This window comes from Schistocerca serialis, chromosome 2 (genome assembly GCF_023864345.2).
Source record: "Schistocerca serialis cubense isolate TAMUIC-IGC-003099 chromosome 2, iqSchSeri2.2, whole genome shotgun sequence".
Taxonomy (NCBI): domain Eukaryota; kingdom Metazoa; phylum Arthropoda; class Insecta; order Orthoptera; family Acrididae; genus Schistocerca; species Schistocerca serialis.
In genome coordinates, this window is record NC_064639.1 from 987,866,460 (window position 1) to 987,881,172 (window position 14,713).

Sequence of the window (14,713 nt, forward strand, 5' to 3'; positions counted from 1 at the left end):
ACTTTCTCCAGATTTTCCGTTGAGAAACTGCATCTCTTGTCTGTTAATAGCATCTTATATGCTGAGAATGAGCGTTCCATGTCAACAGATGTGACTGGAGCAGTTTCTCACTAACTTTCATACCAATAGAACCTGGGATCAAGTTGATTTTTTCTTTCACCTCTTCTATCAACCACAGTTGTGTGCAGACTGGTTTCCCTGAACAGTCCGAGCTTTAATAATAGGGACCAAAAATGCACAAGGAGATTTTTGTATGCAATGTCATTGGAAATTGTTGGTTCCTTTAGAAGATCTTTAGCTGACATAACGCTCACTGCCTCCTCCCGCAATTTAAGAACAATGTTCTTAATGTATTCCAAATGCCCGCTGTAATATTACACGGCCTCTGGCCATGTTCCCCAGCTAGTAGGTATGGGTTCTGGTGGAAGTGGTACATTGGGAAGTTCCTCTCGAATTAACTGGATTCTTGCAGGTGCTTTAATAAAAACCTTTTTGATGGTTGAATCTAGCTTATTTACATGTGGAAATTAGAGACACATTGTTTCAGCTACATGATTCATGGCATGGGCAAGACATGTGTTATGGAGCGAGGCTGAGTAAAATACTTTCAACAGTTTAACAGCAGCAGTCATATATGTGGCTGCTTCGTGTAGATTACAGGTACTTTATTTTCATATAGACTGTTGGGGAAAAGTAATTTGAGGACTTTATTAACAAAGTGAGCAATTGTTTCCTGGTTTTAGTCTTTTTTAGCTCCTTGCTGCAGGTGAGATGAGGTACAGAATGAGTGTCAGGATCTAACTTTCCAACAATCAAATTAGACACATTTTGATCTTGTCTGTCTGTTGTCTCGTCGACAGAGATCCATGCATATGAATCGCCTATACCTTCCCTTATCCTGCTCAATGTATTTTTGTATAAAGTATCTAAATAGTTCTCATTGTGGATTCTGATGGACTGCTGGGCTGACAGTGTTTCTCTACAAAATTTTTGAACTGGCTATTTTCAACTGCATTGAATGGTATGTTTGCTGCAACAATGGCTCGACACAGGTCAAGATGAAACTCATTTTTGTTTGTTGCATTTGGTTTAGTTAGAAATATTTGTTTCAAGTTCAATTTATTCTTTAAATCTGCCTGGTGATTAATCCCTGCAACATGCTGACTTAAATGCAACCTCTGCTCAGAATGTACCTAAAAACAAAAAGAAATGAGAAATACTTTGTGGAAGAATTTACGTACAAGATCTACTTAGCAAAATTAACCTACATCAAGGGTTTAGAGACAATATTTTTGTATTCCCATGTGTCTGGTCCAAGTTAACTCAGGAAAAGCAGTGGCATCACTGTTCTCCGAGTGGGTGTAGCAGATAAAAGGTTAACATTTTACTTACATCTTTGTTGCACATGCTGCAGAGAATAACTCTTCTGTCTGTAGAGAAATCAGGAAATTCTTGCAACCACTCACGAATCAGAGATGATTTGGAGCTGGCTACTCTCAGCATGCTTGACTTTCTACAAATATACTGTCGCTGTGAAATATTTCACCACATCCAAGCAGCACACTGGCCGACTGAATGAAGACATTGCAGGTGTTTTAAACAGGCTGTTCCGACAGGGCAGGTTAGGCGCCATAGGCAGATCCCAAGGCTCCTTCATGCCCTGCCGGCCCATTTGACGGTTCACAGTGAGCAACAATGCTCTGTGGAGCAGGGAGGGTTGGAACAACCTGGCATATGCTGCCATCTTCTGACTCACAATTGGCGTTTACACATGCAAACAAACCTGTTATCATTCAATTACTGTTTTCTATGTAGCCAGGAAGACCAGACATGTAGTTTGTCATACAAATTTTATTTGACTGGTTTTTTAAAAATTAAATACAGTCAGGCTCTAACATGAAATTAGGTATTTTTAGGATTTTTAAAAATGAGGTATAGTCCGGTTCTAACATGAAATTAGGTATTTTAGGTACTATAAAATTACAACTTTTGATAAAATATTTGCATAATTCTTACCAGGGAAGACCAAGAGAGAAAGTTAGTCATAAAAAACTGTATTTAATTGGATTTTTAAAATTTAGGTACAGTCAGGTACTAAACTGAAATTAGGTATTTTTAAGTGCTATAAAACTAGAGTTTTCAATCATAAATCGGCGTAATTCATGTACAGTTTTTATTGCCTTTATTTAATGAGGAGCAAAACAGGTTTTTATCTAAAATCTGAGGTCTAGTAATCACAACCAGCAAACAAGAATTAGCTGAGGAAATTGTAAATAACGTCTTTCAGAAAATTATCAAGTGGTTCTCTGCAAATGGACTCTCACTATATTTTTAGAAAAGACGGTATATGCAGTTCTATGCAGTAACTGGCACTAAGCTATTGCTAGACTTTGAACAGAAGTCTGTTGCTAAGGTAGAATATTCATAATTTCTGGGTGTGTGCATTGATGAGAAACTGAATTGGAAGAAACACACTCATGATCTGCTGAAATGGTTAGGTTCAGCTACTTATGCTGTTAGAGTTATTGCAAAGTTTGGTGATAAAAGTATCAGTAAATTGGCCTACTGTGCCTATATGCATTCACTGCTTTCATATGGCATCATATTTTGGGGTAATTCACCATTAAGAGAAAAAGTCTTCATTGCACAAAAGCAAGTAATCAGAATAAAAGCTGAAGTGCACCCAACATCACCTTTCAGATATTTATTTAAGGAACTTGGGATATTCACAGTACCTTCACAATACACAGATCCACTTATGAAATTCCTTATCAGTACCCCAACCCAATTTAAAAAACAGCAAAGTGCATAGCTACAGCACTACAGGAAAGGGTGATCTTCACTATTCTGGGTTAAATCTGACTTTGGCACAGAAAGGGGTAAATTATTCTGCCAAAAACATGTTTGGTCATTTGCCAAACAGTATTAAAAGCCTGACAGATAGCCAATCAGCATTTCAAAAAATTAAAAGAATTTCTGAATGACAACTTCCTCTACTCAACAGATGAATTTTTAGTTATGAAGTAGTAAAAAAAAATTACTGTATAAAGAAAACTTACGCTAACTGACACGTTCCACATCATTACAAAATGTCAAATTCATGCTCTATGGAACAAATATTAATGTAATGTAATGTAGCGTCCTATTCACCATTAGACAATGAACGGATTTAATCATTCATCAGGTGGCTTGCGGAGTATGGATGTAGATGTAGTTACAATATGATGGATGTAGACAAATTATGTGTAAAGCTTAAATTGATTGTAAATTAAGCTCCAGAAGTATTTGCCACGTAATAGACTAAGGAAGAAAAAGATTCACTATACTGTAATAACAAAATTTGGAAAATGCTGAGAAAACAGAAATTGTTGCACTCTGGGTTCAAAAAGAATGCATAAATGTCAATAGGCAAAAGTTTGTAGCAATTAATGCGTCTATATATTTAAAAAAAAAATAGAATCCTGCAAGAAACATATAGTTTCCACCATCAAATGTTAGTAAAAGATAAAAGATCTTATCAGAATCATAGAAAATTCTGGTCCTAAGTAAAATCCCTAAGTCACTCAAAGACCAATCTGCTGAGGCAGTAGAAGACACCAAAAGGAAAACTGATCTAGAATGAAATTTTCACTCTACAGCGGAGTGTGCGCTGATATGAAACTTCCTGGCAGATTAAAACTGTGTGCCAGACCGAGACTCGAACTCGGGACCTATTGCCTTTCGCGGGCAAGTGCTCTACCAACTGAGCCACCCAAGCATGACTCACGCCCCATCCTCACAGCTTTACTTCTGCCAGTACCTCATCTCCTACCTTCCAAACTTTACAGAAGCTCTTCTGGTCCCGAGTTCGAGTCTCAATCTGACACACAGTTTTAAACTGCCAGGAAGTTTCAGGAAAACTGATGTTTTAAATCACATGTTTAATAACTCAGTCATGCAAGGGGATCATACAGATATGCCACTGTTTGGCAGCTGTACAAATTTCTGTATGGAGGATATACAGGGTGAAAAGTATTTAAACTGACAAACTCTGGGAGGTTGTAGGGGACATCAAAACAAATATTTTCCCCTAATGTCATTTTTTCCTATGAGGATTATTTAAACTAGTGGAGGCCGTATTACTCTCTTCAGTTGTTAGAGGCCGTATTACAATCTTCAGTTGTTAGAGGGCATATTATTTCAAGTAGATTTCCCCACCATGTTATAGTTCTGGATGGAGATTTTAATTTGCCGGATATAGACTGGGAGACTCAAACGTTCATAATGGGTGGCAGGGACAAAGAATCCAGTGAATTTTTTTTAAGTGCTTTATCTGAAAACTACCTTGAGCAGTTAAACAGAGAACTGGAACAGACCCGAACTATTTGAAACAGTTAACGCAGAACAGGGAATCAGTGATCATAAGGCGGTTACTGCATCAATGATTTCAGCTGTAAATAGAAATATTAAAAAAGGTAGGAAGATTTTTTTGTCTAGCAAAAGTGACAAAAAGCAGATTACAGAGTACCTGACGGCTCAACACAAAAGTTTTGTCTCAAGTACAGATAGTGTTGAGGATCAGTGGACAAAGTTCAAAAACATCGTACAATATGCGTTAGATGAGTATGTGCCAAGCAAGATCATAAGAGATGGAAAAGAGCCACCGCAGTACAACAACCGAGTTAGAAAATTGCTGCGGAAGCAAAGGGAACTTCACAGCAAACATAAACATAGCCAAAGCCTTGCAGACAAACAAAAATTACGCGAAGCGAAATGTAGTGTGAGGAGGGCTATGCTCTTCAGTTGTACGCAACTGCTGTCCACCAGTGTAGAAGAGCATTGTCTCTGTTTACTAATGGAGCGATACTCCTGGAGTGAGTACACTGATATGGTTGGTGCATACTACGTAGTGCACCACAACGGACGAGCTGCACAGCGGGTTTATCAACAACAATATCCTCATCGCTGTATCCCACATACAACCTTTGTTGCTGTGTACCAACATCTGTGCGAGACCGGGTCATTTAGCAGATTACCTGGACAGGGACGCCATTGCACGTTAAGAACGCTGCAATTTGAGGAAGCTGTCCTGCAGCATGTAGAGTGGGATCCTTCAATCAGCACTCGTGCAATTGCATGTAACATGGGGACGAATCAGCTGAATGTAAGAACAGTCCTTCAAGAGCAAATGTTACGTCCATTTCACTTACAGTGTGTACGCAACCTGGAACCAGTTGATTATCCACCTAGAGCACAGTTTTCGCCGTGATACTTGGAACAGTGTGAAATGCATCCTACATTTCCATCCTCTGTGTTGTTTACTGATGAATCAACGTTCAGGCGTGATGGAGTCTTCAACATGCACAATTCGCATGTTTGGAGTGATGATAACCCACATGCCACAGTTACTAGCGCTCATCAAGTGCGGTTCTTCGTTAATGTGTGGGTCGGTGTTGTTGGGAACTGTTTAACTGGGCCGTATCTGCTACCTAGGCCATTAAATGGCAGGCACTATTACAATTTTCTCACCAGAGGATTGCCAGAATTGCTGGAAGACATCCCGCTCCCTACAAGATAACGCATGTGGTTCCAACATGACGAGGCGCCGGCACATTTCAGTCATCATGCGCGTCAATCCCTGGACCGACGGTTCCTAGAAACGTGGATTGGCAGAGGTGGTCCTGTACCATGGCCTGCTCGATCCCCAGATATGTCCCATCTGGACTTTTTTGTGTGGGGAGAGATGCGCAACCTTGTTTACGCAACTCCTGTTGCATCAGAAGAGAACCCAGTTGCTCAGATAGTAGAAGCAGCAGGAACAATTCAGGATACTCCTGGGATTTATGCCCATGTCAGACAGAACACGATCTGATGGTGTAACCTTTGTTTACGTGTCAATGGAGGCATTTTTGAAAATCTGCTGTAACTGAAATTGGGTTGTGTTAATGTGTTGTCTCTTGGTCATAAAAAAATGGAAAAGTGTTTGTTGGTTTAATCAATTTGCCGCCAGAGATATCTTCCTCTTCTGTTTTAAATACTCCTCATAGGAAAAAATGACATTAGGGGAAAATATTTGTTTTGATGTCCCCTACAACCTCCCACAGTTTGTCGGTTTAAATACTTTTCACCCTGTAGAAATAGGCACCCTTGGCACTGAACAGCAGCTGAAAGAGTTGAAAACAAATAAGTTGCTAGGTCCAAATGGAATCCCAGTTCATTTTACAGAAAGTAAACTTAGCTTGCATTTATCACAAATCTCCTGCTCAGCACAAAGTCCAAGTCAGCCACAAAACTGCATAGGTGACACTGTACCGAAGAAGGGTAAAAGAACAGAAGTGTAAAATTATGTATCCATATCCTAGACACTGGTATGCTGCAGAATTCTTGATTTCAACCATAACAACTTTCCTTGCAAAGAAACAGCTCCTGTCCACAAATCAACATGGATATAAAAAGTATTGGTGGTGCAAAACTCAGCTTGCCCTTTTTTCACACAAAATCCTATGGAACATGGATGAAGGGCAACAGCCAGATGCCATATTCCTAGATTTCCAAAAAACTACTGACACAATGCTACATGTCAAATATTAATGAAGGTCTGAGCATATGGGATAGGATCTCAGATATATGATTGCTTTGAAAACTTCTTAAGTATTAAAACCCAATATGTTGTACTCTTGTTTCTCGATATACAAACAATCTCATGGAAAGGGTGAATAGCAATCTGTGAGTGTTTGCTGGTGATAATGTAGTGTATGATAAAGTATTGTCATTAAGTGACTATAGGAGGATACTGGATGAGTTAGACAAAATTTCTATTTGGTATGATGAATGGCAGTTGGCTCTAAATGTGTCAAAATTTAAGTTAATGCAGATGAATAGGAAAAACAGTCCTGCAATGATTGGATACAGCATCAGTGGAGTGCTGCCTGAGACAGCCACATTGCTTAAATATGTACTCATATTGTTCTAAAGTGACACAAAATGGAACAAACACATAAAGTCAGTTGTAGAAAGGCAAATGGTTAATTTTGCTTGACTGTAAAAATTCTGTGTCTTATCTCTAAAGGAGATTGCAGAGAGAACACATGAACGACCCATTCTTGAGTACTGTTGTGTATGGGATCCCCTCCAAATCAGATTCAAGGAGGACAATGAAGAAATTTAGAGGCATGCTGCTAGATTTGTTACTAGTAGGTTCGATCAACATAAGAGTATTACAGAAATGCTCTGTGATCTCAAATGGGAATTCCTGCAGGCAACAAGACATGATCTTTGTGAAACATTGTTGAGAAAGTTTAGAGAACCAACATTTGAGATAAGACTGCTGAATGATCCTACTGTCAACAACATACATCTTGTGTAAGGATAAAAAAACTAGAGAAATCAGGGCTTGTACAGGCATAAATACAGTCTTTTTCCCCTACCACCATTTGCTATTGAAATAGGAAACTAAATAACTATCGGTAGTACAAGGTATCCTACACATGCGCTGTATGGTGACTCACAGAGTATGTATGTACATGTAGTCATAGTATGTTGATATATGATCACCTACGATCTAGAAAATGTGCTGATTTTTCACTTATTCCATTCAGCTGCTGTTGGAAAACTGATCAACTGATGTTACACTGCAAAGCATTTATTACACAGTCTTGAAAAGAGGAAAGTAAAAGAAACAGAAAGTGTACTTGCAGAAAACAACAGAACAATGAGTACACAGCGGAAAACTGTAAGAGGTAGATTGATAAAAAATATGAATTGTTACAAGCAACCTATAAATAAGTAGTGATACTCCGCAAGAAAATAGAGTAGCCCAATAGATATTATGGCTTCCAATGAGAAATAGAAGAACACTGAGATAAAATTGGTGACAATGATTACCATTATAGCCATCATACAAAACTTATGTAGCTATACAGAGATAAGTGTAAAAAACCATCACCTCACTCTACAGCAGGCTTTTGTGGTGGTCGATGAGCCTTCCAGGAAAGGTAAGTGTTCCAACCAACACCCACAACTTGTGTGACAGGTACCTGGAAGTTCACAGGTACGAAGCCAAAGTTTATAAGCTGGACAGCAGGCCATACCTGTATGAGCAAAAAAGTCTTTCAGTATGATACTAAAGTTACATTTAAAAATAAAAAGTTACTTCAAACAAAATGGATGAAAATATTACAGTAATGGAAAAACTCAATTGTGGAAGCAACAAAAAGTATTAAAATAAACTTCCATTCACCAGCAGGTGAATGACAGGCAGCACATAGTCACACATAGCTGTGGTAACCCATGGTTATCACATCAGTTGTATCGGTACCTTACCACCCATCTAAGCTCAGCAGGAAGAGAGGCAGTGACCTATCACACGTATTTTTAATGAGCTCTCACAGCCATACTGCAACTAAATATGATCTCCAGGAGGTGGCACCTAGGTGGCACCTACAGACAGTGCTGACAGTCACACATCAAGAGCAGTACAGATAGCTGCCATCCAGTACCATTGCACAAAAACATCTAATTGCTTTCTATTGAACCCTGAAGCAAAGTGATCTCATTCTCATTCAAAAATGTCTCGTGTGAACTTCACTCCACTTGTGGATCACTGTTTGTCTAACTGCTACTAACGTGGGAATGTACAAGAACAATGTACTGGATGTGGTAGCGGTTTCTGCAGTAAAACTATTGTAATTTGACTGGCTTTTTCAATCGTGCATATTACTACAGTAAAAGCTCAGAAAGTAGACTAGTTCTGACCTTTAAAGTAAAATTACATGCATGTGAGTGTGTGTTTGAAGAAGAGAGGGTATAGCTAAAAAAATAATGTAGGAAATGGTGTGAGGAGAATGCAAACTGGCAACAGGTTCAAAAACCACGAAGTCATGTTGAAGACAGCTATTGTTTGGTGATACCATTCCTACTGGAGGCATAGAATACTGCATAGTAATTGCGGCACAACTGACATACGACATAAAACTTTCGTATTGATACTGCCATTAATTAGCTTATTATCAATTTGTAGATTACAGTTACACTGCAACTAATATAACATCCAGCTAATGCAAGGTTCTTTTGGCTATCAAGATATCCAAGAAATTCAAAAGCCATATCTAAATCAGCAAGAGAAGTAAGGTTCACCATCCATAAAGCAACACCCAAGAGTATTCCAAGCATGCACAAAGTCCAAGAAGACCTCTATATTAATGATTCAAAATTATCAGTTCACTTCAACAGATACAGAGAACAGCTCCCCTATACATAAACATGCATGTTCCTCTGACGGGAGTTGTAGAGAATGTTTGTAGCACAGTTGCGGGTGGTACAGTTGATGGTTTAGACTTTGCTGAAATCAATGGCTGTGTGTCTCTTAGCAGAGCTGATGGTCACAGGGATAGTGGTTGGGATCAGTTTTGAGAGGCACTATTATCAGTGTGGTGCCAGAAGGCTGTTGCATTTGCAATTGATCTGAGTGGTGTTTTAGCTGTCCTTATTTGGATAAGATGATGAAGAGCTCACATATTCTCTGCGCAATGATGACGACAGGCATCCACCCCTTGCCCCCTCCCCCTGAGATGACTAAAAATGGGAGGGCAGACATGGGAGCCTACAGAATAGTATTGTCACTGAAGCATCCCCTGAGCTGACTATGACCAGCATAAAAGGTCCAGTATTATGTTCAAAAAATTCCAGAACTTTGTCCACAAAATTTTTCTATGTTTACCTTTTACTTATTGTGTATGGTCTCTTTTGAAATCTCTCCTCAACAACTGATATGCTGTCCCAGTGCCATTTCCACTTCCGGAAGCAGACTTGGTATGCCTCTTACTGGATTGCTTGAAATGCTATCTGCAAATTTTCTTTTATCTTCTCTATCATTGCAAATTTTCTTTTATCTTCTCTATCATTGCAAATTTTCACCCTTTCATGGGGTTTTCAACCTCAGAAAAAGTCTGCAAGGGTCAGGTCTGGAAAGTACAGAGGATGAGGCAGCACAGTAATTTCATTTTTTGTGCAATAGTCATGCACCAACAGCGATGAATGTGTAGATGCTGATCATGATGTAAGAGCCATGAATTGTCTCACCACTTTTCAGGCCATTTCCTTCTCACATTTTCTCACAGGCATTGCAACCCATTCCAACAGTAGTACCATCAATTTAAGAGTTTGTCCCTGTGGCATGAATTCATGATAAACAAATCCTCCAAAGTCAAAGCAAACTATCAGCGTGGCTTTGAAATTTTACCTGAACTGACAATCTTATTTTGGTATTGGAGAACCTTTTCTGGTCCATTGTGAAGACTGAACCCTGGTCTCAACATCATAACTGTAGACCCACAAATCATGACCAGTTATGATTCTCTTAAGGAATATCTCAGTCTCATTTGTGCAATCCAGAAGCTCTTCACAGATTGTGAGGTGAAGATCTTTCCAGTCTTGACTCATGAGCCATGGGATGAACTTGGCGGCAACATGACGCATTCCAAGATGCTGTGTCAGGATTTCATAACATGATCCGACAGAAATTTTACATTCTTCTGCAATCTCTTGAACAGTTTTTGATTGCCAAGCACAATCTCATTGATCTTCAACACATGAGCATCGTCGGTAGATGTCGAAGGGCATCCTGAATGAGAGTCACCTCTAAATTCAGTCCAACCATTTTTAAACTGCGTGAACTGTTCATAACGCCAAGTATGGCTTAAGCACTCATCACTATAAGCTTCCTGTATCATTTGGTGTGTCTCTGTAAACGTTTTCTTGAATTTCATGCAAAATTTAATGATGACACATTGCTCTTCTAACTCTGCCATCTTGAAATTCACAAACTGTGCCACACGTTCTACTCAATACAGCAATGAACAATAACTAACAGTCCGCAGCTCGTGGTCGTGCGGTAGCGTTCCCGCTTCCCACGCCCGGGTTCCCGGGTTCGATTCCCGGCGGGGTCAGGGATTTTCTCTGCCTCGTGATGACTGGGTGTTGTGTGATGTCCTTAGGTTAGTTAGGTTTAAGTAGTTCTAAGTTCTAGGGGACTGATGACCATAGATGTTAAGTCCCATAGTGCTCGGAGCCATTTGAACAATAACTAACAAATATACAGCAATGAAACTTCTGGCAGTTACACATTAAACACAGGTGTGTGCAAGGATGGCAATGACATTTCGCTCCAACACACCACTGATGCAAAATTACAAATGTTCCAGAATTTTTTGAACAGATTTTGTAGTTCCATGCGTGTACCTTTCAAGGGCCTCTGTTAATTTCCAGTCTTGAACTGGGATTAAACATTATGTTAAAAGGAAGCTGGGAAGAGCTGCCCTAGGGGACACCATCATCATAACTTTCGACATCTGAGCCTTGAATAGGTTGACAATTTACTTGACTTCAGTGTTTTACACTGAGTGGAGTAGTACAGTTGTCAAGAGCTGAATACCATTCCAGTAATAAAAATTGTGACAATTCCTAGGGACAACTGTGGATTGTTTTCAAATGCTATTGCATATAGAGATTACTTGATAATGAAGATCTTTGCCAAATCCTTTACTTGGCCATGAACGGAAAATTGCAAAGAAAATTCATCACCATCTGTGGCAGAGGTGGGAAGGATAGCGGGTAGGATATTCCTAATTTCAGGGCATGATGAGAGTTAGTTGAAACCCTGGTGTAAAACATGATTCAGTTGGTTCAGTACTGGGTGGTACTGAGTCATGAGGGGAATGCTCCTCTGTGGCCGGAGAGTGGGACTTTGGGAGGTGGTGGACAGATAAGGTACAGGAGATCTGTTTTAGTACAAGGTTAGGGGGGAATTACAGTCTGTAAAGGCCTCAGTATATTTTGAGAGGGACCACTCATCACTAGAGATGTGACATCCAGGGGTGACTAGGCTGTATGGAAGGGATTTCTTGATATGGAATGGTTGGCAGCTGCCGAAGTTGAGGTACTGCAGGTGGTTGGTAGGTTTGATATGGACAGAGGTCCTGATGTAGCCATCTTTGAGGCGGAGGTCAACATCGACGTAGGTGAGATGCTGGGATGAGGAGGAACAGGTGAAATGAATGTGGGAGAAGGTGTTGAGGTTTTTGGAACTGTGGATAGGGCATCCTAACCCACAGTCCAGATCATGAACATGTCATCAGTGAACCTAAGTTGAGGGGTCTGGGATTCTGGACGGTTAGGAATGATTCCTCTAGATGGCCCATGAACATGTTTTGGCATAGGATAGTGTCACGCAGGTGCCCATTGCTGTAACACGGATTTGTCTGTCTGTGATGCTCTCAAAAAGGAGCAGTTTTGGGTGAAGATGAATGTAGTTGATTATGGTGATCAGCAAGGAGTTTATAGGTTTGGAGTCAGTTGGGGATTGGGATAGGTAATGTTCAATAGCGGCAAGGCCATAGGCATTAGGGATGTTAGTGTAGAGGGATCTGGCATTAATAATGATGAACGGTGTGCTGTGTGGTAAAGAAACAGCAACTCTGGAGGGTCAGTGGAAGAAATGGTTGGTGTATGTTATACAGAAGAGTAAGTTATAGGTAAAAGGATGAAGGTCTTTGTCTGCATGAGCAGAGATTCTCTCAGTGGGGCACAGTAAAAAGCAACAATAGGGTGCCCTGGCTGGTTGGATTTATGGATTTTAGGCAGCATGTAGGTGGATAGACTCATGGGGGAGGTTCTGGGATGGGCCTAATGATTTGAGGAGGTAGTGTGTGACAGATTTTTTTTTTGCGTGCATGCGTGCTATGCTCCAATTGTGGCGGATTATACGTTGCTGCTGCAATGCAATTTCTTTTATAATTTTTGTTCACCTACCTCTTTACAGCGGTAGATCTTCGCACATAAACTCCTGACAGCAGCTACTTACGAGATCACAGAAAAGCAGTGTTGAGGAAACTGTAACCTCATAGCTACACACCGGAGGCCGCTATAAGTAAAATTTGCTGAAAATTGTCTATGTACTTTAAAGGAATGATTCGGAAAGGGGATGTCACTTGTACTTTAAACATGAAGTTCAAATTTAAACCTTCAATAGATCTTTATTGCCGTGAAGCAATATCATCAGCCCACATTTATGAAAATTACTAAAGTTTCTGCTCACAGTTATCACCATACCTAAAACAGCCAGAACTTTTACCTTCCCAAATTCCGAAACCAATTACTTGTAACACAGTCAATTCAATGATTGGCCAATTACTTCTGCACATGATATTCAGTGGTTGTCTTTAGTTAAAGTTTATGCTCGCCATAAAATACTCAGTAAGAATATACTCAGTACCGCCACACTATATAATTCAAAGTTCACTCGCGATTTTTGTTGGAACGAATTGTCACAACACTCTAAAGTTTTTATAAACAGTTTCTGGTCACTACCAGATACCATTAACACTGGACCATAATGTGGAAGTCATACCAAGACTTCATCTTACACATAATGCGAAAAGTCACATCCAGCATAACTGTCTCCAATCAAAGCCAGCTTGTGACTCCCTTCTCACTCTCCCAAACTCAAAACTATATCTCCTCGCTAGGCGGCCAACCGTCTCGCTTCTCATTGGCTGTCAGCACTTACGACCAATGAGAATTCACTTCTAGGGCACGGCTCGCGCCAAAATCTAGCAAGCACCAACCACTTCTCTAGGCTCATTGAGGTCGTCAAATTAAGTACCACAAAACTCTCTAATTAAATAAACAAAACAAAATGAACTATAAGCTTTACTCTACATCTGGAAATTTATTATGTAGTCGAGAATGTTCTGGCTGTCTTATACATAAGCATACATGCATAGGATGTGTGACTACTGTGTACGGATGCAGGAGGAGCTGGCCACTGTTCGTGAACAGCTGAACGTGTTGATGGCCGCGGTCAGCCGTCTTCAGCCTGCTGCCTCGGAGCGTAGAAGCAGTGGGGAGTCTGGTGCATCGCATGGTACACCCTAGGTGTTAAATGCTTCACCCACTGTCCCTGCTGTCGAGACATCTTCGCGGATACTGGGCGCGGTTGGGCCACCCTCTCCCCAAAGGGAGTGTCGGGTTCAGTGGCATTCGCGGCACACAAGGTGGAGGGTCAATGTGGAGGCTGCCCGTGTGGCATCGCCCGCTCTGCCTGTGAGTGGACATGTGGCAGCTCCTTCAGCAAGGCCCAAGCAGGCACACAGTGGGAGGGGTTTATTAGTTATTGGGAACTCCAACGTTAGGCGGGTGATGGAGCCCCTTAAGGAAATAGCAGAAAGATCGGGGAAGAAGGCCAGTGTTCACTCTGTCTGCTTGCCGGGGGGTCTCATCCGAGATGTGGAGGAGGCCCTGCCGGCGGCGATAGAGGGCACTGGGTGCACCCGACTGCAAATTGTTGCTCATGTCGGCACCAATGACTCCTGCCGTCTGGGTTCAGAGGTCATCCTCAGTTCGTACAGGCGGTTGGCGGAATTGGTGAAGGCGGAAAGCCTCGCTCGCGGGGTGGAATCAGAGCTAACTATTTGTAGTATCGTTCCCAGAACCGATCGCGGTCCTCTGGTTTGGAGCCGAGTGGAAGGCTTAAACCAGAGGCTCAGATGATTCTGCGGAGATGTGGGGTGCAAATTTCTCGACCTTCGCTATCGGGTGGAGAAATGTAGGGTCCCCCTGAATAGGTCAGGTGTGCACTACACGCCGGAAGCGGCTACAAGGGTAGCGGAGTATGTGTGGAGTGCACATGGGGGTTTTTTAGGTTAGAGAATTCCCTCCCTAGGCCCGACAAGACGCC

The 14,713-nt window shown here is 41.0% G+C and overlaps 1 protein-coding gene across 7 annotated transcripts in view; it reads right to left on the bottom strand.

Moving 5' to 3' along the window:
- LOC126458414 (protein Mpv17-like) overlaps positions 1–14,713 on the bottom strand; it is a 304,656-nt gene that overhangs the window by 27,593 nt on the left and 262,350 nt on the right. For all 7 annotated transcript variants that reach the window (XM_050095446.1, XM_050095443.1, XM_050095440.1 and 4 more), the window contains one exon: positions 7,925–8,069. In XM_050095446.1, the coding sequence (XP_049951403.1) occupies positions 7,926–8,069 (144 nt within the window). In that variant the 3' untranslated portion in view covers position 7,925. The remainder of the gene's footprint in view (positions 1–7,924; positions 8,070–14,713) is intronic.